Source organism: Chionomys nivalis, chromosome 1 (assembly GCF_950005125.1).
Source record: "Chionomys nivalis chromosome 1, mChiNiv1.1, whole genome shotgun sequence".
NCBI lineage: Eukaryota > Metazoa > Chordata > Mammalia > Rodentia > Cricetidae > Chionomys > Chionomys nivalis.
In genome coordinates this window covers 172570362-172597196 of record NC_080086.1, presented here as the reverse complement: position 1 = coordinate 172597196, position 26835 = coordinate 172570362, and the positions used below count along the sequence as shown (strand labels likewise).

Here is a 26835-nt window from a genome sequence, read left to right as displayed (position 1 = left end):
TCTCAGGGTAAACACTGTAAAAATAAACGAATGAGCAAACTAATAGAATGTGATAGACAGAATGCCAAGTGATTGCTATAAATGCTCCCCCCCCCCCCCCGTTTTTTCTTTTTGTCAGAGACCTAGAAAGGACTTTAACCTCTGGGTCTATTAATCTGGCTTCTATCACCAAACAGGGTTAGTGGTACTTTATGTTCCAAATCAGAAATGTCTGATTTGCCCTTGGTGTACTGTAGCAACTCTGTTTTCTTTCCACTGATATTTATTATCTCACCTTAAAAGGGGAAAATACACAGATAGCACACGTTGGTATCTGTGACCTTGAGAATTTCACCAGCAGGTGAGAATTTTACCACATGGGAATCTCTTGAATTCTGGGAGGGCCAATAGATAGCCCTGGGCTGGGTTCCCTATAAAGTTCAAGAAGGGCTCTGAACGCTGGCCTCTGGAAAAAGCCTTGAGCATGAGGTTGATCCTGTTATTGGGTGCCCTATTGGGGCATGTCTACTGTCAAGAAACATTTGTGGGGTAAGTGACACTCTCTAATGTTTATTTGAATCCTGCCTACCTGGCTCATGAAGCCTCTCATTCGCTCATAACTCAAGGGAGTAAGAATAAGGGGTGCACGCATTCAGTGTTGTCAAGCGTTCTCTTAGATTAGTGGGGGGGGGAGGTGGGAAAAACAGTAGTCAAGAAAGAGATGATTGGCCATGGGAGGAGGAGAAGAAGGAGACTGTCGAACGCCAAGAGACTGTCTATTTGGGAATAAAGAATAGGATTGCACTTGGGACGGTCACAGTCCGTGGTGGCCTCTACTATGTACAGAGACTGGAGAAAAGGAGAGGTAAGGGATTTTGCTAAGACAGAGAAATGGATTTTGAGTGGCAGTGCCTTGGCCCCATTGGTGCCTGCTGGGAGCTGTCGAGTGAGGGCAACCACTGAGCGACATTAGTTTTAAGGTTATGGCTGGGAGTTCCGTTATCATCAGCTAAGTGAGAGTAGCCTTAGAGACAGAGCAGGCTGGTTTGTTTTTCCTGTGGGAGGTTGGTTCTGTGAGATACATCCTGGAGTGTGACGTCAAGACCTGTTCTTTCTTTCCCATGGTCCTAGATGACATTTTAGTGAGATGTGACAGGAAGGACTCCATTTTGTAAAAAAATGCTTTTTCCAAGTCTGACCTTGCCCGTCTCTCCCCAACGGTCAGAATGTGGGGCTGATGGGCAGTAGGGAGGAGCCTACTGTACTTGTCTCGAAGGTCACACAGTAGGTGCGCCTCCCCATTCACTTCCGAGACTCCTTCCTCTCAGCCTTTGTCCTCCACGCTTCGGGTTTTTCATCTGGGTAGCAGAGCCTCGGACACCAGGAAAGCCAGGGCTGTGGGGCTCGGCTAATGTCTCTCCTGGCTGCTGGACTCATCTTTGCTCTGAAATGCTTTGATTTTACTATTTGTTTGTTTGTTTTTGCGATAGCCTCTCACTCTGGAGCCCTGGCAGCCCCAGAACTCATATATAACTTAGGCTACCCCTTCCCCCTCCGCCAACCCTAGTGCCAGGCTTCTAGATGTGAGACTCCTTACATGAGTCCTGGTTCCACAGTTCTGTAACGGGGTTTGGGGGCATTTCCGGAGAGTATTCTAAGGGAATTAATGAAGCATTCTAATACATTTGTTCCATGAAACTAGCTAGTCGATTCAATTTGGGAATCAAAGAGTTAAATAACTTTAGGGTTTCTAGACTGTTGATTAAGTAAGTATGCGTTAGAAATCTATGAGGGATTTTTTTATTTTTTTAATTCGCACCCCTCCCATTTTGGCTGAGGAACTCCAGGGTCTGCTGTTCCTTAGAACACACACCAGGAAATATTAGACTAATGTGTTACTTTTCCCAGCCCCTCATTTTAAAAGAGGACTCCTGGGATTCCATGCATTAACTAAAACTAATGAGTCCCAAATGGAAGAATTTTCAGACCATTTGTGGCAGATGGAGACTCGCAGGCAGAAGGGTCTGGAAGACCTTGGGGTCTGCCACTTGCGGGTTACAGGGGACTGAGCTGGAACCGGTGTGACTCACCGCTGAGGCCCTTCTCAACGAACCGGAAGTCAGCCTGCTTGGAAAATGGACGGAGAAAGAAGGCCCGGTTACTAAGCAAAAGGCTCTTTTCCCCAAACTCTTTTCTGACAATCTGCTTGCCAGTTTGGGGGTTTCTCTTTTCTGCCATGACAGCCCTTTCTCCTTAGAGCGTGTGTGCCAGTGCAAGTGTGTACGATACACCATTTGATTTGCCTGGGCCTCAGTTTTTGCTAGCTGTGCCCCGAGTTTGTTTACATCATGAGACCCGGAGATGGCGCCCTGTTGTAGTTTCAGCCACAAAATAAAACAAAGAGCAACCAAATAAATAAAGAAAACAAACAAACAAACTAGAAAATCATGTCTCCCCAGATGTGGGTCTCATTCCTCCTACAGACCCCAAATTAATCGTTCTCCTTTCCCTCTTCCTTCCTTCCCTCCCTTCCTGCCTCCCTCCTTCCTTCCTTCCTTCCTTTCCTCCTTGAAAAGCAGGCACAGACAAGTTTTAGAACTCAGTGCTTTATGAGAGGCAGGTGTTGTTTGACAAATACTCATTAGCTCAAGGAAAGGACCTTTAATGGCAAGCTTCCTGCTAGCAGCAGGCTCACTTCTTCATTATTATTTAGATAGTGTTTCCTTGGAGGAAATAAAGCTGTTTGATCACCTCCTTGTTCTGGGGACGTGGGTCAGTGTACAATTTATTAGCTTCTGGCTTGTGAAAGAGATTGTGGACTGTTGCATTCATCTCCGCCATGCGGAGGCTGACGGGAGCAGAAAGCCACAGGAAACGGTGCACAGGCTTTGCTTTTAAGGTCATGTCTGTGGTTAACATTTCTTAGGGACCAAGTTCTTGAGATCATCCCCAGTAATGAAGAGCAGATTACAACTCTGATGCAATTGGAGGCTGAAGAGCATCTTCAGGTACTGGCCATAGCCTCAGCTTTTGCTCCGTCCAGTAAGTAATGCCAGCAGGGCATGCTTGGACCATGGCTTGACCCCTTTGAGGTAATGTGAGAGGCTGGGACTTGGAGCTGGGCTTCCAAAAATCTGAGCATTAGTCCCAACTCAATGGCAGTGAGCAGACTGCCTTCTTTCCCTGTGAGACTCATTTTCACAATCAGAAAATTGAGGAAAAAGACACCATTTTTCTACATATCTCCTAGGACTATTGAGAGAAGGAACAAAGGACGAAAACTGAGAGCTACTATGAAACACCGCTGAACACCTTTAATTCATTATTTCCCTTCTAAAATAATTTATGGCATTAATATCCCATGATGAAATGAATTGGATCACTTGAGTGCCAGATTGATTTTATTTTTTAAGACTTCCCATAATTTAAAATCATCTGTTCCTCTGCCAATTTTAATATCTAGCTGTGGGATGTATGTACTAAAAACATAACGTATGTGCTGATGCTCGGGTACAGAGAAACTCTTGTTTCTCTAAGATAGCGGATCCAGAGTGATTCTGATTTTGTAGACGCAAAATAAACTAGGTAACACATTGCTTTACCGAGATCCTTCAGGTTACATCTCTCTATTTCTCCCAGAATGATCCTTGGCTTGATTTATCCCTTTCAGCTTGATTTTTGGAAATCACCCACCATCCCCAGGCAAAGAGTCCACGTCTGAGTCCCCTTTAGCAACGTCCAGACAGTCAAAGTGTTCCTTGAGTCCCAGGGGATTGCTTATTCCATCATGGTTGAAGACGTTCAAGTAAGTATGCCAGAGAGCAGCCTTCCAGAGGCCTGCTGGTCCTCTCCACCCTGCCGGGAAAGGGACCTGTGGCTTTCCCGTGGGTCTCCCGTCAGTATGAACTCTGCTGCAGACTGGTGGGGAGGCGCAGTTCCCAGTCCTTTTAGCATTTCGTGGAAATGGAAGAAAAACAATCTGTGATTCAATTAGTTTTTAATTAGAGGTTAACTCAGAAACGCAGGCTGAGCCACAAGACCGCCTGAAAGTGCTGTCACCGTGGGGCTGCAGCTGCTGCCTGGCCCCCAGCCCACGCACGCCCCATCTCTCTTCAGAGTGCTACCAGAGTAAGAGAAGTGTCTGACCCAGAGCCGACGGACAAGATAGGCATACAATGAGGAAAGCTTGGTGCTGGGGACCAAGTGTCAGCTCCTCATTTACACCACCAGACTGAATGCGTGGCTGGCAGCTAATCATAGACTTGTTGTATCTTAGGTTCTGTTGGATCAAGAGCGTGAAGAAATGCTGCTCAATCAGCGAAGAGAGCGAGGTGGTAACTTCAACTTTGGGGCCTATCATACCTTGGACGAGGTAGGCATTTCAAAATGAGAATCAGAGAAACAACCCCTCTTTTCCCTGATGAAAAGGCTATGTCTACCTGGTGATTTGATAACACAGATATATCACCCCCCCACCGGCCCCCCAGAGTTTCTCTGTGTGGCTTTGGCTGTCCTGGAACTTGCTTAGTGGAGCAGGCTATCCTTGAACCCACAAAGATCCGCCTGCCTCTGCCTCACAAATACTAGGATTAAAGGCAAGGCATGTGCCACCACTTCCCAGCAGATTTTTTTTTTAACTATTTATTTTTATTTTATGTGCATAGGTGTTTCGCCTGCATGTGTGTCTGTGTGAGGATGTCAGGGCCTCTGGAACTGGAGTTACAGACAGTTGTGAGCCGCCTTGTGGGTGCTGGGAACTGAGCCCAGAGCCTCCTGAAGAACAGTTAGTGCTCTTAACTGCTAAGCCATCTCTCCAGCCCCATTACGCTCCTTGTATTTCCGAGCAGATTTCATGGGCAGTGCCTGCTTAATGCAGGAACTGAAGTCGGCTTGTCCAGCCACACAGTTATTTTGGAGGTGTCCAGAAGCTGTGAGTCCACAAATAGCTCCTTCCCACTCTTCCCACAACACTCCTTTGCTGATTTTCAAGCTGCACAGGCTACAGAGTCACCCAAGAGTGATGATTAGCCATGGTCTTGGATGTATCAGGGGCCACTTTGAAGCTGTTGAATCCCACCCACACAAGGGTGTCAGTGGCTCCCAAACTGCACGCCCATCCAAGGTCATACGGTAGCAGAGTCTAGTCTCTGCCTTTCCGGGTCTCAATCCCTTCTTTCTCTGCCTGGACCATGCGCTGCTCTGTAGGTCCAAGGAGAGCACTGCACTTACTAACAACAAGAGCCTTTCTGGAAGCTGATGCTGGCTTATTTCTCTGCGCAGCCTGGCTGTGGGTGGGTGGCAACTGGGGAGTTCAGGGGTGAAGTGCAGAGTAGGAAAGAGTAAAGGGGCACTAAGCCTCCAGATAAAATGTATTTAAAACACTATTCAAAATGATTTGTAGGCAAATATGACTCGAACGGATTTGTGCCTTTGTTTCACTGCCAGAAACATCAGTGCAATTGAACATGGGGCTACGTCATTTGTATAATATATGTGTGTGTGTGTGTGTGTGTCTTATTACTTTCCAACCCTCTCCCAGAAAAAAAGTGTGTTAGTTTGACTAGAAGAAAGAATAAAAAAGGGTATCTTCCCCCACTTGCTGTTCTAACAAATAGGTGTTTGTGACAGCAAATGCTGCCAACAGCTGGATACTCTGCTTCTGTAATGGTCGCAGCCTGGATATGTGGAGAACGGACAGAATCTCAATGAGCCTTCAAAACTGGGGTCGGAGTAGCCAGTGGCTGGAGGATGTCCCCATTGTGCCGGGGCCTGCGCTAGCGCAGCTGTGTTTTGTAGCGCAAGCCGGTCACATCTCTTTCAGTGCCACTGCGGTTTGCTAGTGAGGACGAAAGGCTTCCCTGCCGGACAGGGTCTAGGGGGAAAACAAGCCACAGGCAAACCAGACAAGTGCCATTTTACATTGCACAGAACTGGAAAGAACCGGCTCTGCGGCGGCAAGATGGCTTCTCTGTTTCAGAGTGACTCATCATCCGGGTGATGGCTTGCAGCCGCCCCCAGTCGGAATGCGGGGAGACAGGGAGTGCAGGGGTGAGGAGACCCTGCTAGCTGCATTCGCTCGGTCACTAAATAACAGATGCCTGTTCATCATTTGAACCTTTCAGATTTACCAAGAAATGGATAACCTCGTGGCTGAGCACCCTGGTCTAGTGAGCAAAGTGAATATCGGTTCATCTTTTGAGAAGCGGCCCATGAATGTGCTCAAGGTATAAAGCGGGCAGAGACTTTTGTTTCCCATCTCTCGATGCTTCTAGAATCCCGCTCCTCCCAGCTCGGCTTGCAAAGCAGGTCTCCCACCCCCACCCCCTCCTCCCACCCTTTTCTCTCTTTTTTTTCATCCTAACCGGTCTTTGCTGGTTTTGAGCATCCCCCTCCCCCACCGCCCGCCCCCCTTTTTCTTTCTTTTCCTTTTTTTTTTTTTTTTTTTCTCTTTTCCTGCACGCTGACGCAGGTCTGCAGGAGAGAATTAATGCTCGGGTCCTGATAGATGCGCTCGCCGGGAGCCGGCCGAGAGCACCAATTGGAGCCGAGCAGCAGAGGCGGCGGGCACGGGGGAGGGAAGAGGAGGGGAGGGAGAGAAGGGAAGGGGAGGGTGAGCACTGGGAAATTAATCGAAGTGGGAGTTCTTTGCGGATTTTTCTTTTCCTCTCGCTCTCTTCTCTTAAAGGCAGCTTAAAAACAAAACAAAACAAAAAAGCAACCAGTAATTGCCCGAACTACATTTTTAAAAAAGTTTCTCTGTGTGCAGATGATGACGGACAACCAAATGCGAAGGCAAGGCCCTGGAACGAAGGGGTTTTTGTTTTTAGGTGACAGCTGAAAAAACGGCGAAGGTTCACTGCTACTGTCACCCCAAAGAGTCTTCGGGTTGATAGTTTCAAGCATTTGCACTTGTTCAGAAAAACAGCAAAAAGTGTTTCCCCAGACTTCCTAGAAAGAGTTTGTTAAGGGGTGTGTGTGGCAGGGAGGTAATGTCACAACGTCCGGCTAAATTTGGAAACGTTGTGGCTAGGAACCAACTGACTAACTGGGACAGATGGACTTCCAGAGGCTTGCTTTCCCCTAAGCAGGCCTGGGAGGGGTAGTTTGCCTATTACAGGAGGCTGCTGCTTTACTGGCTGGCCTCCCGCTGAGTCAGGGAACCCTACAATCTCCTCTGCCTTGGTTTTTCCTGACCTCCGATTTTACAAGTGGTTTGGTGGTTGAGACATTTTGTTTGTTTGTTTGTTTGTTTTAAGAAGGTCCCAAACTTGTTCCATCTTAGCACTTTGAAGGAAAAGACTCAAAACATTTTCACCCAAACTTTCCCAAACCTGTGAAATGTCAAGAATTTGCATTTCTCATTTACCTTAATCTGTTGCGCTTAGAATGCCACACAGAGATAGAAACTGATGGTGCAAAAATAATCTTTCCTCCCTATTTACTGATCCAATTGGCAAGGCCACTGTTCCAAATAACCCCAGTCGCTTAGATCATAAAACTCAAACTCTGGAGAGCCGTGGGGGCTTGCCGTCCTGTTCCGATGAAGGACACGGAATATTCTGGTGAGAGTCTTAGAACTAAAATACACAATCCATGCAAAAACATTGGAAAACAGAGGAACCAACCAACCAACAAGCAGGGAGGCTAGGAATAGGTCTGGCGGTTCTAATTTCACAGCTATAGGAGGAGAGCTGTAAATTGTTTTTTCATTTTGTCCGTCCCTCACTCCCTCATACATTTGCTTCCATGCTTGCTCCCACATGAACTAGTCTTTTAAATAAGAAGAATGACATACTACCCGGAACCCGTTTTTCCCCAGTTAACAACATGTGAGCATATTTTCATTACATTAACTACGATAATTTTTTTTTCCCCAGAAACATCAAGGGAGGCAAAATTTGCTTTGCTTGTAATCTCCATTTAAGCTTTTGTTAAGAGAAAGGGGCCAAACAAACGGACAGAAGAATCAAGCCAGTGTCACCTGTCCATCTCCTCTTGTTCTCTTAATCCTGTCGAGAACAGAAAGCAGACAGAGAAAGACCCTGGGGGAGGCGCCTACTGGAAGAAGCGTTTCCATTGCTGTGCTTGTGCTATGCTTGTTTTGCAGTTCAGCACGGGAGGAGACAAGCCAGCCATCTGGCTAGATGCGGGCATCCACGCTCGAGAGTGGGTTACACAAGCCACGGCGCTGTGGACAGCAAATAAGGTCATTGCTTAAAATTCTTCACATATTTTGTCCTTTGGGAGTTAGACTCACTAAGTAAACACACACTATCCCGGTGGGCCTGATTGCAAGCACTCTCAGGCAAATCCTTCTCTTACAACACCGGCAGGAAACACAGTCTGCTAATCTTTCTTTTCTTTGCCTCACCCCATCTAGGATCACGGTACTGTGCCCCTGAGCCCCCCTGCTAAAAACACAGCAAGCCAGAGAATTGAAAAGGGTGGCCAGCGGGGCCTCTGGGTTTCGAGTTTCAGCCTAGTACCGGGAGAGAAGCTCAATACTTTGAGAGAAGTGCCTCTCCTATAAAATCTTGAAAGGGCTTCAGAGAGCAAGAACAGTTTGCTTTGACCTACAGATCTAAAGTGTAATGAGCTGGGGGTGTCTGTGTTGTGAATATTGCCAAACTCTGATTCTGATGGTCCTTGGCACAAGAGTCAGGACACGATGCTGGGTGTGACCTAGGCTGCTGTTTCTTAAGTAATTCCAAAATGACACGCTATAAATCAGAATGTTAATTCATGAGCAAAGGAAATCAATCCACATCAGATCATTCAAGCATGTGCAACCACGTGCATGCCGACTGATACATTTTTCCCTTCAATTAAAATGCGGTTACCTTTAGGGTATTATGAAATGGATATTTAACAGTTGAATAGTAATGCCTTAGGATGGCTGAGCACAGGAAATGAATAAATTTTAATCCGGCAGAAACTTCAACTCTCCTGCAATTGATTGCAGTCAAAATGTAATTTCCCAAATGGAATTTAACCGCTTCTCCATACCTTTAGCAAAGTCCCTGCGTATTTAAGTAATCTGATGTTGGTCGAGTTCTTTTGGAAAGTCACCCCACGGGAGGATTAAGGAATATTAAGTTTTTATAATTTGGTTCATAGATCCAAATAAACCACACATGTCATTGCCCACCATTGCAAAAAGCGTCACCGCAAATACTAGGGAGAAAGTGTTGCTACTTCTAATAGATGGGTGATAACTGGCATTTATTTAATGTGGGACAATTATTGTCACCAGAAAGGGAAGCTATAGACATTGGTGTGTGGATTAAGCTGCAGGATACTGTTCTGCAAGGGATTTGGAAGGTTCCCATCGATCAACAATGGTCCCTAATTCATGTTTGGAAAAACAATAAAACAAAAGAAAACAAGAAACCAAAGCACAAAACCACAGTGCCATAGTATTTTGCAGTGTGTTTTCTGGTTGGTAGTACTGAAAACCCTGTGTGTCTACTCAGCTTGCTTCTGATTATGGAACTGATCCGTCCATCACTTCCCTTCTGGATACCCTGGATATCTTCCTGCTGCCTGTCACAAACCCTGATGGATATGTGTACTCCCACACCACTGTAAGCCACTTAATCTATTTATTTCTTGTTGTTTTGTGTTGTTGTTGTTTTAACATTCACAGGGCTTTAGAGGACAGGCAGGAGCTTGGAAAACCAAACGAAAGTCATCTTTCTGTTCTTGATTTGCTCTAAGCAGAAAGCCTAATCTCTCAGTAGTGGCCTTGAAATGGGGCAAAGGGAAATGTTTGCAATCATTCCTTATTCTGACGTGCAATGTCTTTACACGTCGACTCAGCCAGAGCCTGTTTCTGCTGATAGGCTGGACAGTGAGTCACCTAGGAGACTTGTCCCAATTATCTCTGAGATGTGAGTGTGTGTGTGCACACGCACATGCTTGTGTGTGTGTGTGTGTCTGTGTGTGTCCGTGCATGTGCTGGACTGATAGGAAAGAGGAGGCAGATATTCCCTGCTGACAACTCGATTGCCATATGAGTTAAGTAGGCAGCACAACGCATCCTAGCATTTTTTACTTACAATTTGTCAAAGAAATCCTCTGTAATATTACTAAAAGGAGTTATGTAGGCTCCCTCCCCGTAAGATAGCATGACAGAAACACCGCTGTGGCATTGCGACCTCAAGTATATTCAAAACGAATCCGAGTTTTAAGTTTCTTCTTGTGGAGAGCAGATAAGGATGACAGTGACTAGCATTTTCAAAGGGACTCAGAGTCTCTATTCACAGCCCGGCACACTGCATGAATGCAGGGTCCACAGGCAAGCAAAGAAAGGCTGCCTCTGATCTCTCAGAGCTTCTTAAAAAACATCAAAACATTAAACACCCTTGGCAGTTCTGTAGTGAGGTTACCGATTTAGCCCCACATTTTCCCAAACCATTCTCTCAGAAATTCCATCTTTCCCTTTTTTTGTTGTGGTAGTGGCTAGCATTGCACAGAACCATGTTTTATGGAACATGGCTTGGCAGGCATTTATTTGAGAGAGGAAATACATAAAGTGAACCCTATGTGGGGACCATTTGACACAGCTGTGGGCCAAATAAATCCTATGCAGTTCTGAAGGTAGGGAGCCAGGGGAAGGGGTACTCGGGGGGAAAGGACCTGCCCATCAACAGGGATGACCACCTTTTCTTTGCCCATATTCCTGTTTGCTGGGATTTTAAAAGAATCGTATGTGGCGAAAGACCCGGTCTAAACAGTCTGGAAGCTTCTGTGTTGGTGTGGATCCTAATCGGAACTGGGATGCAAATTTCGGAGGTGAGTGCGGGTGTGGGGTGGTCGTCTCCAGGAAAAGTCGAGACTGCTGTCTGGGCGGCCAACTGCTTTGCCGGGGCTCTGCAGTGCCGTCAGCCTGTTCAGTCCATTTAGGATTCAAGTCATTTAAAAACCTCTCTAAAACACTTCACTAAAGCCTCCCCCTTCACGGGAGGGAGAGCAACACTGTCACAGCTTCAGGCGGCGTTTAGTGTGGTTTGCTCACATCTTGCTTTCCCTTCAGGCGTCCGAGCTGAAGAAGCCAGGTTTTGCACAATGGCGGGAGCGCAGGAAGCGCTGAACCAACCGCTAGAGGGGGTTAGGATCTATTAAGAAGACAAGCATTACATCATCTGGTAGATGCTTCGAGAAGGAAAACTTACAAAAAAAAAGTACAAATGGAATTAAGACATGGATATTTTGAAACAGAGTCAAAGAAAAAACGTTAGCTTGCTCATCTGGCTTGTTGACCGCAGTTTTTCTGTTTGGAGGTCCACTGGCAAGCTGCTTGGGGTTTCTTTCATGCTTTTAGGCACCAGTTAAACCTTGGCTTCACTAATCACAGAACTGAAATTTGTTGTTTTTCCTGCGAATTTCCAGTGCCAGTGCATCAGTGATTTTTCTCATGGATGTGACTGCACACTTGACAAACTGCATCTCAAGGAGAGAAGGGCTTATTTTATTTTGGCTACAAGATTGGAGGAACATTCCATCATGGCCATGGCAGTGGGAGATGAAGAATGTGGGTGCACCGCGGCCCAGAGGGATGGCTCAGCCATTAAAGGCTAAGCTCACAACCAAAATTATAAGAATGTGGGTGCCTTGCGTTCCCGGTCAACAGCAGAGAGAGCTGAGAGCTGGGGCTCAGCTGGCTCCTCCTCTTTGTCCTTCTGTATGCTGCCTTCAAGTGCCCCAGCCTGTGGGGGAGTGTCACCCACATTCGGACTCTAGGGTGGGTTTTCTCTCCTCGACTGAATGCCTCTGGAAAGACTTCAGAGCTCCCAGAGGTGTCTTTCCTGGGAGTTCCAAATCCAGTTAAGTTGACAATGCAGATTAAGCCTTGCAAACACTGGGCTGTGGGCTTTCTTCTAATACCTGGCACAGAGTCTGCACCACAGAGCGCAATCATTAAATATTTGTAAACCAAATGAATTATCGAGAGTTACAGAACTGAGACAGGACCCACTAGGGACATGCGATGGGATATGCATGAGTGATAGCTTCGTTCATTGCTTTAACAATTTATTATTCTTATTATTTTGCGCATAGGAAAAAAATAATCAAAGCTCCAGAGCCTGAATATTGAACCGTATCCAGTAATTTGATGGCACTTCCCCCTCTGAAACCTTATTTTTAAATAATTTTAACTTAAGATGGCAGAAGTTATGTTTACATGGATTTTACCCAGTTCACTTAGAGAGCTTGGGAAATCTCAGTCTCCACCTGCTCCCAAAGCGTCTCAGCCCTGCCAGGCCTACAGGGACCCCCATTTCAGTCCTCTTGAGCAACTATAGCTGTTGAGAGAATCAAGGCCAGAGGTGGCCTTGTCAAATGTGGTGGCTTCTCCAGGGCAGAAAGAATGAATGTCAGAGGTTCCTCACATTTGTGGCTTCGTGACTTGGTCCAGTCATGAAGTACAGATGCTCAGAAACTTCTGCTCCTGGACTCTTCAGGTTAGAAGAGGTGCCAGAAAAGGAACTTATAGAGCCCCAACAGCTCCCAGAGAGGGGAGACGATCTAACTGGATATAGCTCTTTCCGTAGTACAAAAGAACCGTATTTTAAGAGAAAAGATGGGTCCTGGATGAGTTCAGTTAGTCTTCTGGCCACACCCTGCAAGGCAGAGACTTGATCTAACCCAAGGGTGGGCTTCTCTGATTTACACAGGAGGAACTTATTCTTGCTTGTGCTAACCCCTCCATTTTGCAGCGCCTTCTTCAAGCTACTGTCCTAAGTAGGCTTCTTCCTTTTCATCCCACCAGGGCCGGGAGCCAGTAGCAGCCCTTGTTCTGATTCGTACCATGGACCCAAGGCCAACTCTGAAGTTGAAGTGAAATCCATAGTGGACTTCATCAAGAGTCATGGCCAAATCAAAGCTTTCATTACTCTCCACAGCTACTCCCAACTACTCATGTACCCCTACGGCTATAAATGCACCAAGCCAGATAACTCTGATGAGCTGGTGAGTCCCTCCATTCGTATTTCGATTTCAACAACCACATCTGATGGGAGGCCAAGTTAAGTGCCAGTCATACAGTTAGGTACTAAGGAGGAGGTATGCTAGTTATGAAGGTAATGGGACCTACACCCAAAGTAAGCTGAGTTTCTTTGCTGAGTAGAATCCATAAAAATTAATGGTACCTTAACATAGATGATATAAAAAAAATCTGCTTTTCTTTTCTTCTTTTTGAGGCAGGCTCTTACTTCAGGTAGCCTGGTTCAGGTTGGCTCTAAAATGACAACGTTATGATCCTCCTGCCTGCCTCAGCCTCTTGAGTGCTTGGGTTTCAGGTGTGAACCACCCTGGCTGGCCTTAGGCGCCTGCCATCATCAGTTCCCAGGGTATACTTCCTAATCAGCCTCCTGGATATGGATTTGGTGTTCGTGGACCGCTGGATAGATGCTCTGCGCTAGGCCGTACAGCTCCCTGCTCCTCACCAAGGGCTTTCTTGAGCCCCTTGGCTCTGGGACCTGACATGACAACGTGCTGGGAGATGTGTGCTTAAAACGCTTTCTTCCCTAACTCAGTTCCTTCTGTCGTCTGCCCCGCTTCAGAAACAAACAGATTGGCTGCAGCCTTGGGTCAGATGGTAACATCTCAGGAAGCTGCTCACAATTGAGCAACAGTTATTCCCAGATGAAGAGAATGTGCAAACATTTCCAGTTTGGCTTTTAGGCTTGATTTTGAAATCCATCTGCTAGGGATAAGCCTGGAATTGAGACCTTTTGGACGATTTACCTTCAAGTAGATTTTTTTGTCAGCTGCCACAGGCTGACAGAATAGACAGCTCCAGTTCAAATGTGTCTTCATCTTCTCAGTCTGGGCCTTAGACTTGTTAGGGCAGTTTTCAGGGTTGCAGGGGGCTTCTTTCCAAAGTTACATCTGGGGGAAAATGTCAGGGTTGGAAGGAACCTATGTGTACTCCCTGATCTCATTGTTTGTTTTTTACTTAAATGTAATTTATTTTTTAATTAAAAATTAGCATACCATGTATAAGGTTTCATTATGGCATTAAAAATTGCTTCTGTGGATTCTTGCCCCCATGTTCTTCCCCATCCCTCTGCTCCCTGTTCTCTGTCCTTCCTTCCCCTTTCATATAACACGTCTCCTCCCACCCCACTCCCATGCCCTTTGAAACACCTCTTCCCTCTTGAGGTCTCTTTTTTTTGCTTGTTTGTTTTTTGTTTTTCGAGACAGGGTTTCTCTGTAGCTTTGGTGCCCGTCCCGGAACTAGCTCTTGTAGACCAGGCTGGCCTCGAACTCCCAGAGATCCGCCTGCCTTTGCCTCCCGAGTGCTGGGATTAAAGGCGTGAGCCATCACCGCCCGGCTTGAGGTCTCTTTTCTACTTTCAAGACCTATACCTGCACCTAGATAACCTTCAGTTGTCCAAATCCCATGTTCAGGCATGTGTGAGACAGCCAGATAGCCTACAGCCCAGAGCGGGGGTCTCTGCCTTCGAGGGAGCCTGATCATGCCGGGGAAAGCCTGAGTGTTAGAGCTTTTCCTTTCTGCTGTTCACCTCCCAGCCCTGCTTTAGCATCTGGCTATGCGAACTGAGTCTGTGAATTGCTTACCGACTAGAAACCCACTTCTCCTGGGCTTTCCCTTACTTCATCTTGCCTGCAAACTACCCTGGTTCCTTTAAGGACTTACAAGATGGGGCTCCACTCCCTCCCCAGTTGCTGTTTCCTGAGTGCCAGCTTTGTCTGTATTCTTGAAAGGTTTCCCCCAAAGTGAACACGAAGGCTGTGCTGTGGGTTAACCAGCACGGAGCAGAGAGTGCAGCTGTAACCATGGGATGGCCTCCCGTACACTCTCAGGGCACCGTTTCGGGGATGCAGTTGAGGGTCACCTTAGCTCTCTGGCAGTTACACTGGTGCTGTTGACTCATGCTGGGCTCACTGACAACTGAAACCCCCAGGCTCTCAGAGGCTTCGGCTGAGCCAGTTTTCCCCCATCTGGATTTGTACAGTTGTTTTCCTGGACCCAAGTTCAAGACCTTACATTTATCCTTAGCAAGGACAGTAAAGCCTCAATCAGTCAAAATTGGAACCCTTGAGTAATGGAAAATATTTTTGCTGAGCTCTGCTTCTTGGAAAAAGAGACAATCATAGGGAAATCAGCCAGTGTAGGGATCAACTTGGAGGAAAAAAAAAAAAACTTCCTAGGTACATCCTGAGGTCAGTACATATATGTTCTCTTTAGGACACTTAATCCCACTCAACTATTTTTTTTTGTTTTTGTTTTTTTGTTTTTTTTTTTTTGAGACAGGGTTCTCTGTGTAGCCCTGGCTGTCCTGGAACTCACCCTGTAGACCAGGCTGGCTTCGAACTCAGAAATCTGCCTGCCTCTTCCTCCCAAGTGCTGCCATTAAAGGTGTGCACCACCACCACCTGGCCAGCCCACTTCCTAAAAAATTTAAAACGACATTTGTGTGTGTGTATGTGTAAGTCAGGGAACAGCTTGCAGGAGTTGGTTCTCTTCCTTTACTCGGAGAGTCACAGGGATTGGGTTCAGGTTCTCAAGCTTAGCAACAAAGCCCTTTCCTCAGTGATCTGTTTGGCCACCAGACTATTTTTAGTAGGTTTCTGAACAAGGAGAGCGAGTGGCAAAATGATGCTCTCTGGAGCACTGTAAAGGCCTGGATAATGAAAGATGACCACGCCCTGTTGTATGTTCGAAGGCCAGGGAACAACATATGTGTTTACTTCCTAGTGAAATAGTTGAGAGAAAAGGAATAATGTGCTCTGTGTCAGGAGCAAAGGAGACTACGTAACCAGGCCTCCCCAGTCTGTGTTCTCCTACCGGAAGAGACAAGTTTTATCCATTTACTTTTCCTTCTAGGATGAAGTGGCCCAAAATGCTGCCAAGTCTCTGACAGGACTGCATGGCACCAAGTACAAAGTGGGGCCAATCTGCTCCGTCATCTGTAAGTATCTAATTTGCTAAAAGTTTGTACGAATGACCTACTAAAGGGGAAAGCACTTTTTGAACTTGGGCTAACGCATTTAAATGCCCTCATGTGAAAGGGGTAGTCCTTCACACACAGAACCCACCCTTACCTGCTTCCCCTCAAAATGTCTGGGCTCCCCATGAAATATTTATTATGTGATAACAAAGGACTTCCTGGATCTGTGCATTTGGTGCTGTCTGCTGAGCTTGTCCAGGACCTTACATCTCAATACCGTTATGTACAATCTCTTTGCCTAAAAACGAACCTTTATCAGAACTTACTCCAAAATCATGCTTTTTATTAGTCTTCCCTTTCTTGCTAAGAGGGACTCCTGCCTTGAGTAAGCTCATGGACTAAGGGTGGGGGATAAATGGACGTGACCCCTTTAAGAGGATCTGATTGGGGGCTGGGGACTTAGTTTAGCGGTAGAACATGTGCTTAGCATGCACAGGGTCCTGAGTTCAAAAGCTCTAGGTTAAGTTTCCTGTATCAAAAACTCCAAAGCAAACCAAATTGCAACAGCGGGAAACCCCTGGGCAGTTCTATGGAAAGATGCTGAGACAGGCAGCTGTCTGTGCACGGAATGGGGAGAAGAGGAAGGGGGTGAGGCAGGGATAAATCTAGAAGTTTGCTATCGACTTTGTGAGCCTCTTCTGCCTTCCAGTGGGTACTGCAGGAGGTCTCAGTGCACCCTGAATTCTGAACCATTTAAATGACCCTTCCTTATATATAAAGTAAGGAACTCGAAACTACACAGCCGAGTGTCCATTTCCACAGTGCCCCGAGCCCAAAGGTCCTTCAGAAACTAGAGGAGCACGTGCCCCAAACGCACACTTATTCTGTTCAACACATTTCAGTAAGCGTCTGCTGTGTGCTGAGCATGGTGCCGGGTACTGCAGATATAAGAAACTGACCAAGGGCTCTGTTTCTTTTGCATTTAGTGTGTGTGTGTGTGTGTGTGTGTGTGTGTACACGTATATGTGGAGGTCAGAAGACAACTTGTGGGGATCAGTTCTTTCTTTCCCCCTTCTGTGTTCCTGGGCTCAAATCCAGATCATCTGGCTTGCAACAGGTGCCTTCACCTCCTGAACCATCTTGCCTGCTCAGAGGTCATGTTTAAGAGAGATGAATGGGAATTCAAAGGAATATTATTAGTATGTATGTGCCATAGTAGGTTGTGCATGGTTCAAGAGTATTATAAAACTGTGGTGGGAGATTTAATGCTCTGGAGACGCTTCACATAGGACAAAAGTCGGGCTTTAAAGATTGGCCATTAGGTAGCTAAAGAAGGAGCAAAGGATTCAGCTAGTCAGATCCAAGGGTACAGAAGTATGACTTGCATGAAGGACTCTGAGACCCACAAGCAAGTTGCTGGGAGGAAAGACGTGAGGCAGGAAGCCGGAGGGATATGGGCTGTGTGTGTTATATGAAGACCTTGAGTTTAATTCCAGGGATTCTGGAAGCCGTTTTGGAGTTTTGAGAGAAGCGGTTGAAGTGTTGAGTGGATGTGGAGTTGTGATGGACTGGACGTAGGTGCATTCCCGAGCAGGAGCCGGGGGAGTTAAGGCTGGAGACGATGGCCCAAGCTAGAACTTGGCACTAGCATGGGCAGTATCTGGGACACAAAGCCGTTGGTTCCCTATCCTTTATCGGAGGTGGAGAGTTTCTTGCTGAAGGTCACTGAGAGGACATTCTGGATCTTCAGAGGGGATCACTGGAAAGAACAAGGATTTGATTGTAGAAATATTGAGCCTGTAGTACTTGTAGGGTGTGCTGCCTTCAGATGATGTGGCCCTGAGATTCAGCAGCTAGGGAGGGAGGGAGGCACACAGGGGAGGGAGTTTGAATAGCAAGAGCTCTGCGGAGAGGGTGGTATCTGGAGTGGGAAGAACCTTGAGAGGAGAAAGGCGGCGGAGAACTAAGCAGAGGGACCTTGGATTTCAGAAAGAAGAGCAATTATTAAAAACGAGACAGTGGATAAAACGATAAAGGCCATGTAAAGGCCAACACACAGGAAAGAACATTTCCCACTGAATGTTTCTCCCAGTTCATTAGCGGCCTTAGCTGGAGTAGGTGCAGAAGAGTTGCTGAGAAGGAAACAGGGAGATTTGGAATGGGAGGCTGCTCTTGTTTGCTTTCATAAGATACATGCATACACATATACATCAGTACGTGTGTACTGACCGACCCAGTGTGGATGCCAAGAAGTGGGGAGGGCGTGCAGGGGAAAGGGGCCTGTTCTCGGACATACTGTGCGTATTGATATAGCCTCAGCCATGGGGAGGGGAGGGAGTGTTTGTGGGAATGCCCACTTGTTAGTTGCATTCGTTTGCTTTTCTGCTTTGGAAACTATGTGGAGCAGCCTGGCCTTAGACTCCCAGAGATCCACCTGCCTTTTGCCTCCCATGTTTTCTGCCCTCCCCCACCCCGCCCTCCATGCTCCCAAGTCTCTGGAGCTGTGGATTGTAGTCTGGTTATTCTTTGCTTTGCTTTATATCTTCTATTCACATATGAGTGAGTACATACCGTGTTTGTCTTTCTGAGTCTGGGTTACCTCACTCAGGATGGTTTTTCTAGTTTCATCCATTTCCTGCAGATTTCATGATGTCATTGTTTTTACAGCTGAGTAGTACTCCATTGTGTAACTGTACCACGTTTTCTTTATCCATTCTTCGGTTGAAGGGCATCTAGGTAGGTTATTTTAATGGGAGTTCCAGAAAGCGGAGGAGTGAGGTTTACTCATTAAATCTAAAATCCTTCATGGAAATGCAAAAAGTACTTCTGAAGATATGATCGGTCATGGAAGTTTCTCTTTTTAGATTATGTGCTTTTGGCTCTCTCTCTCTCTCTCTCTTCCTGCTACCTACAGTATATTTAAAAAACTTTATGGGAAAAATAATTCAGTATTCAACATATTTCTTATCATGTTCAGTCTCATTAATGAGTTTTTGTTGTTGTCAGTGAACCCAAACATATTTAACTGGAGCCAATGCCTGTGTATATCTTGTGCTCATCTTCTTAAAGTTAACATCTCTTCCTGTGGAGTGTTTTGTAATTACATGCTGTTTATTTGCTATTTCATCTTATTGATAAATCTCGGTTACTGGGTTCTTGGATTTGTCCAATTTTATGTAAGATAAAGCTATTATTTATATTTTTTACAAGTTCCTTTTAGGAATCTAGTTCCATGGCAAGATTAACTACCCAGTGTGAATGAATGGCTTTGGAGATTTTTTGTTTGGGCTTTGGAGTTTTTGAGACTTTCAAAGCCATGTTCCATATGAACTTGGTCTTACCTTTTTTTTTTTTTTTTTGGTAGAGTTTCATAAAGTCTAGGTTGGCCTTGAACTTACTATGTAGCCAAGGATGATCTTGAATATCCAGTCCTCCTGCCCCAGACTTCTGAGTGCCGGAATTGCAGGCATGGAATGTGTTAGGCTTATATGGTGCTGGAGGTTGAGCCTAGGACCTCATATATGATAGGAAAGTATTCTACCGATTGCGCCATATCTCTAGCACTTAGGGAACTCTCCAGAGCCCCTGAGTATTGGCGGTGGGCACAGAGAAGTGGATCTAACCCAGGACCCTGACGACAACTTAATTTTGAGAAGAACCTGCCTTTGTTTGGCAGCCTTGGGTTGGAGGCTGGAGTTTAGCCTCTCAGCAGAATGCTATCCTGGTATCCCTGAATCCCAATCCTCTATACATGTCTCACCCATTTCATTATAAGAGATTTAAGTTTTTCTTTTACCTTGCCAGACCTTGGAAGGCTATGTATTTTTCTTGCTGAGAACACAGGTATCAAAGATAGTTCCAATAAGCTACTATCAGATACGTACAGATGTGCCCTATGATCCCTTGGAACCTGGTACTTCCTTCACATAACTCCTGACTGCAGCCCTGCCCAATGCTGACTCTGGGTCCCTGCCTCACCCCCACCTGGAGAAACACTGGTACTCTAGGAACCAGCTAAGCGCTTGCCTTGTGACTCAGGTTGGCATGCGGCTGGGGGCTGAGCACCTGTTCTTCTCCAAGCAGTGGCCAGCTGCACATCTTTGGTAGGTGAGACATTTCCTGGGCAACTTCTTGCGTGCAAAGGGCTTTGAAAACCTTCACATAGTCACGAGAGAAGGAATACAACCGTTGGAGACAGAAAGATTGACCTGAATTGTAGTTCTGCCACTTTGGAACCAGGTCACCTTGGCCAGTTACTGACCCTCCCTTGTTTCTGCCCATCTGTGAAATGGCTTGTTGGGAGTCTCAAAGATGGTGGAATAAAAGGGCTTGATAACTCTTTCTTTCGTGAGCACAAGCAAGGGCTGTAATCCCACCCACCGCCTTCTCGGGTCTCATTCCCGCTGCGGCTCATCCTCATTTGACAGACAAAGCTTCTGCAACTTAGAGATAAAGTTGGCTTGCTTTAGGTTACCAGCTAGTGGTTTGCAGGGTCAAGATTCTGTCTGAAGCCCAGACTTTGTACCCTCTCTGCCCCTCTTAGTGAGATTGTCTCGGCCAAAGGTTCAAGGTGGTGATTTTGGAACCCACAAAGATCCGCTGAAGTGAGTTAGTAACCATTTAGTGTCTTCTGTTTGCTAAGCACCATGGTGGCTGCTGTGGGGATGAAAGTCACTAGTTGTAGAAACTCCTGGGCTTTACGGGCTGAGCATCCCAGATCTGAGATTCTCAAACCCAAGATGCTCCCAGCTCTAAAACTCTCCCCTGACAATGGGAGGCCACGCGTGGAGAATTCCGTATCTGATCTTACATGGTGGGCCGAGCCAAACCTAGGTGTGCTAATGGCAGTGATGGAGTTATCTCTGGGCCATGGATATACAAGTCACACCTAAAACACAAATCAATTTTTTTTTTTTTTTTGGATTTTTCGAGACAGGGTTTCTCCGTAGCTTTTGGTTCCTGTCCTGGAACTAGCTCTTGTAGACCAGGCTGGCCTCGAACTCACAGAGATCCGCCTGCCTCTACCTCCCGAGTGCTGGGATTAAAGGCGTGCGCCACCACCGCCCGGCACAAATCAATTTTTTATATTAAGGTTCCCCCCAAGAGATCTTATCATGCATATACAAACATTCCAAACTCTCAAAAGTCTGTTATTTAAGACACTGTTACTCCCAACACTTTTGGATGAAGGCTAGGTAACTTGTAATTCCCAACACCAGCCTTGAGTGTCCCTAACAGCCTCCCTGGTCTCTGTTCTAAGGCTTCCTCCAATTCTACTCCAACCTGTTCTCCCTGGGAGGGGCCTCGGGGCCAGGCCATTGCTCAGCTTTGCTGAGTCATGAATGCCTCAGGACTTCGGATCCTAATGACATCTTTCTTCATCATAATCACGTGCCACATCAATGGCCAGACTTAGCTCAGATGCACATCACTGTACTGGCTTACCCATGATCCCCAGCATGTGATTTGACATCACATAGCTTGCTCTGCCCTTATGGCAAGAGTCCCCTGAGGCCAGGGAACAAGTCACTCGCTCGCTTTGTAATCTGTTTTATCCCACTAGAGAAAACGACATGTGTGCCTTCTGGAGAAGGAAATGATGTGGCCTCCCTAGGCTGGGGAAGGTGTCACTTAGGGCATCAAGCAAAGTTCCCAATGGATAAATAAAGCTGGAAACTCTCCGATGGTACCAAAGAAAGGCCAAGTACAGTGTCCATTTGAATGCCTCTTTCATTTTAAACTAGTCTTGTGCTTTTTTCTGTCAGAGACTAAGTCTGTTCCTCTAGCCGGTGCGTAGAGGACCTTGGTCCATCTCTCATCGTGCTGGAGGTCAATGAAGACAGTGTAACCACATTTCATTTCCATCTGCCCCTCAGACCAAGCCAGTGGCGGAAGCATTGACTGGGCCTATGATATTGGCATCAAATACTCATTTGCCTTTGAACTGAGAGACACAGGCTTATATGGCTTCCTCCTGCCAGCCAAGCAGATCTTGCCCACAGCAGAAGAAACCTGGCTTGGCCTGAAGACCATCATGGAGCATGTACGAGACCACCCCTATTAGGGATCTGCAGAATAGACAGACACCATTAAAATCTCTGGTGTAAAGCAAAACTGGCTTCTGATTATTCCTTATTCTAGCCCTAACCTGGAATTTAAGCATTTCTTTTCTTTCTTCTTCATTTTGTTTGTTTGCTTGTTTGTTTGTGGGACTGGGGTTTGAACCCAGGGACTTGCCCTTGCTAGCTGAGCCCTTCCCCAATGAGCCTCATTCTCAGCTCCTGTTTCTCCAGTTTCTGTTGTCCCAAAGCCACGAGTCCCTGTGCTATACCTGTGTCTTTCTGTTTGACCTGTTCTAAGTGAACTATTCCCAACACTCTTTACATTTTTAATGTAATAAGTTACATATGATACAAATTTATTGTTTTATTTTCTTCGGTCAGTGTTTCATGTGGTTGAGGTTGGGCCTGAACTCCCGAGTCTTTAAGGTGCTGGGATCACAGGCACATGCTGCCACACCTGGCTGTTGATAATTGGGGGGGGGGCAGTAGCTAACAAAGATATTTTAATAAGATAAAGAGACATGGGCTAGAGATATTAACTCAGCGTTAAGAGCGCTGGCTGCTCTTGCCGAGGACCCCTGTTTGACTCCTACCCACGCCGTGGTTCACAACATCTGTAGCTCCAGCTCCAGGGGATCTGATGCCCTCTTTTAACCTCTCCTGATACCAGGTATGATAGGTACACAGATACCCATGTAGACAAAACACCTATACACATCAAATCAAATCAATAAATCTTTAAAAAGCAAGAGGGAGAATAAGAGGAGCTCAGAAGAGATTAAGATACACCCAAGAGTTTGGGTATAGACTTTCCAAAGAAAAATCCCCCAAAGAGAGAGACTAAAGTATACTGTTTAGCCCCAAAGAAAATCACACATAGGTCTCCATAAATTATAAGCTGATTGGCCCATTAGCTCTAGCCTCTCACAGGCTAACTCTCACATCTTGATTAACCCATTTTTCTGATCTATGTTAGCCATGTGGCTCAGTACCTTTTTCAGTGGGGCAGATCACATCTGCTGCTTCGGTGGTCTGGGCAGGTGTGGGGTACCGGGTGAGACAAAAACCCCAACAACAAGCATGCCCTATCCGTCCGTGTTACACTATTCAATGGGCTCCTCTAGGGAGAATTGTCCTGTGATCATTCTTGAGACAAAGTCTCTCTCTATGTAGCCCCTGGCTGTCCTGGGACTCTCTTATGTAGATCAGGGAGGCCTCAAACTCACAGAGATCCACCTGCCTCTGCCTCCTGAGGGCAGAGATTAAAGGTGTGAGCTCTCATGTCTGGCCCGTTGGTTATTCTTAAGGGTACAGTTCTTCATTATTGAGGGGAAAGCTCAGCAGTGTTGTGTGTGCACTATGTTGTGCCACCGTCACCAGTGTCCATCTCCAGAACTTTCTCATATCATCTCCAATTGAAGCGTCTACTCACTAATTGGAAAATCGACATTGCCCTCCCCTCTAGCCTCTCATAACCATTATTGTACTCTCTTTCTATGAATTTTGTGAGGGCAGGTACCACATGAACTGAAATATTGTAGCATTCATCATTCTATGTGGGATCTATTTCACATAGCAAAATATTTCCAAGGCTCATCAATGTAGCAAGTGCCAATCCTTCATTTTTTTTCCTTCCTTCCTTCCTTCCTTCCTTCCTTCCTTCCTTCCTTCCTTCCTTCCTTCCTTTCTTCCTTCCTTTTAGAGTTAGGGTCCCACTAAGTAGTACAGGTGATCCTCCTGTCTCAGTATGTCAAATGCTATGACTTCAAGTTTCAGACATGGACTGCCATGACCAGCTGAGCCCCTTTATTTTAAACCAGTGGTTTTCAACTTTCCTAATGCTGTGACCCTTTCAATACAGTTTCTCATGCTGTGGTGACCTCCTCCAATCATAAAATTATTTTATTGTTACTTCATAACTGTAACTTTGCTACTATTAAGAATTTTAATGTAAATGTCTGTTATAGAGGATGTCTGATATGCCATCCTCAGGCTGAGAACCGCTGTTTTAAATAGCGCAGCATTTCAGAGTTAGCAATGGATTTAAGTTCCTTCATTCACTCAATACAACAGAAAGATGCCAGGCATCTGGCTCTTGTGTATCCTTTGGTGTTGTATGAGGAGGGGGCCCCTTGTTTGTCCCGGCCGCCCCGCTAGCTTACACCCGAAATAACCACACAGAAACTGTATTAATTAAAACACTGCTTGGCCATTAGCTCTAACTTCTTATTGGCTAACTCTTATATATTAGTTTAACCCGTCTCCATTAATCTGTGTATCGCCACGTGGCAGTGGCTTACTGGAGATTCTAACTGGCGTCCATTTCTGACAGGATCCATGGCTTCTCTGACTCTGCCCCTTCTTCCTTCCAGCATTCAGTTCTATTTTTCTGCCTACCTAAGTTCTGCCCTATCAACTAGGCCAAGGCAGTTTCTTTATTCATTAACCAATGAAAGCATCACATGAATCGAAGAACCTCCTACACCACTTCGGTCCTGTTGCCTCGTGCCCCATTGAGTTTGTCTTTCTGTTTGCACACAAATTCTCTTTAGACATGCCCTTCCATTAATGATTTAGATTTCTTTACTCATTTATATGTTTATAGATGGCATTCCTTGGGAGACAGTGGGAAATGGGTTTCAGCATCTAGAACTCTGGGTTTAGAACTAAATAGTTCTTTTTATCATGCTTCTAGGTGATTCCAGTCTTTGTTTCTCTTACTATTAACTTCAAAGATGAAGTCTGGCTTGATGTGCGCTAGAGTCCCACCTCTGGTGGATAGGGAAGGTAGGTTCAGTTAAAGTGTTGGGAGGACACAGACCTCTGACACAGGACAAGTTGATAGGGACCCCAGTTTTGCCGCATCTGATGGAGGTGACCCTTGGGACTCAGTGCCTTCTCCTTCTCCCTTTTTATTAGGTTGGTTCTTTGGCCCTGTAAGAACCTGTATTAAGACAGACAAGGTAAGTCATACTACCCTTGTCTATCAAGATAGGATTAATTTCCTCATCCTTCACTGTTGATGATGGTATGTCCTTGACCTGACTTAGTTTAGCAAGAATCCCCTTCCCTTGATGCTTCCTCTTAGTAATTTTCCATCTACCGATCCCCTCATCCTATTGTCTTCGCTGCATTTGGCCCCAAGAGGAAACTAGCCCCTCCTACTACTATAGCCATGATCTCCATGGCAACAATTGCCAATAAAATCTTCCTTACTGTTTTAACAAGTGCCAGAATAAATCTCAACACTGCCAGCCGTGACCCTTGGTTCTATGCACTACCCCACCCTTCAGCAGACACGAAAAGGATGAGTCCACGGGGACAGTGGGAAGGGATGAGTTGGGGTTTCTTGGACAAAGCCATATGCCTGAAAATAAGCCACCGATGTCATGAATAACGTCCACTTATTTTACCAACTCCAGACTCACAGGGTAGCTAAACCTCAGGAAGACTTACTATTTAGTTTGATCAGAGACGGGCTTGAGTCTGGGCATGGTGACGTGCACCCTTAATCCCAGTGTTTGAGAGGCTGAGGCAGTAGAATCTCTGTGAGTTTGAGGCTAGCCTGGTTTACATAGTGAGTTCTAGAATACCTTAAAAAAAAAAGGCTGGGGTTAGTGGCTCAGGTCTGTTATCCCAGCACCTGGGAGGTTGAAGCAGGAGAATTATGAGTTCAAGGCTAACCTGGGATAAAAAGTGATCTCATGTCTCAAAAACAAAAACAATTAAGAACCCTGGGATTGGAGCGATGTCTTGGAGGTCAAGATTGCATATGTTCTAGATCTAATCTACAACTGAAAAAGATCTCCTGCATAAATTGGGAACATGGGGTCCTTGGGAGAGGGTTGAAGGGGAGGGGAGAGGCAGGGAGGGGAGCAGAGAAAAATGTAGAGCTCAATAAAAATCAATTAAAAAAATATTGCATAAGTTCTCGCAGAGGACTTGGGTTTGATTCCCAGTACTAACATGGTGGCTCACAACTGCTGATAGCTCCCATTCCAGGGGATCTGATGATGGGATCCGCTGGGATCTGGTGCTCTCTTCTGACCTTGGAAGGTACCTATACACACGCATGGTCTATGTAAACTCACACAGGCACACATACATACACATAAATAAATAAAATTTAAAAAATTCAAAGCAAACATCATTAAGCCTTATCTGTCATTTAGATTCCAAAGAAAACTGTTAATTTATTCAGAATAGCTTTCTTCCTATACCGTTTACCACCCATATTTCTCTTTTCTTAGTGGAATCCTAAGAATTAGGCCTTTGACCCATAAACTCTTCTTTATGATCTGCTCTGCTGGATTCCCCGGACAGGCTTCTTAAGTGTGCGATCTTGGGAGTTGGCTCAAGGCTGCTTGGTCGTCTTCGCTTCCCAAACAGTTGTTTATTTCTTAGAGGTGACTCCAACCTGGGTTTACAAACTGGCCCCTCCTGTCAGTACGAATTCCACCCGACAGTGTGGGATCTTTCCATCAAAGAACACCATCTAGATGCCAAGAGATGAACAATGTGGCACCCTAGGTAAGACGTTCCCAGCCTGTGGAGCAAGTTCCTGCCTTGCAGACGGAAAGGCTGGGCCTTCATCACTGGAATGGAATGGAGGAGGCCTTGGCTGGGGGCCTGCCTTGTCAGAGCTGGAAAGGTGCTGGAGAACCATGTTAGCATTCTTGAGAATATGAGTCTGCCTCGGGCTCCTTTATAAATACGGCTTGACTCAGTCGGTGTGTGATTGGCACCTGGGAGACATGAGATGGTTACTGTTCTTTGGGGCCCTTGTTGGGTCAGGCATCTGTGGCCGAGAAAAATTCTTTGGGTGAGTTTCTTCTGAACTTTATTACCATTATTTAGTTATTTCAGTAAACCAG

General features: G+C 45.9%; 1 protein-coding gene across 1 annotated transcript; it reads left to right on the top strand.

Annotated features, from left to right (window-relative positions):
* The first annotated feature begins 463 nt into the window (after positions 1-463).
* Cpa2 (carboxypeptidase A2) lies at positions 464-21963 on the top strand. Its single transcript, XM_057769167.1, is given in 11 exon segments — positions 464-528; positions 2906-2987; positions 3650-3784; positions 4256-4351; positions 6102-6203; positions 8087-8185; positions 9453-9563; positions 10683-10773; positions 12752-12951; positions 15836-15920; positions 21776-21963. Coding segments are annotated over 11 exon segments (1254 nt in total).
* Positions 21964-26835: the final 4872 nt, after the last annotated feature.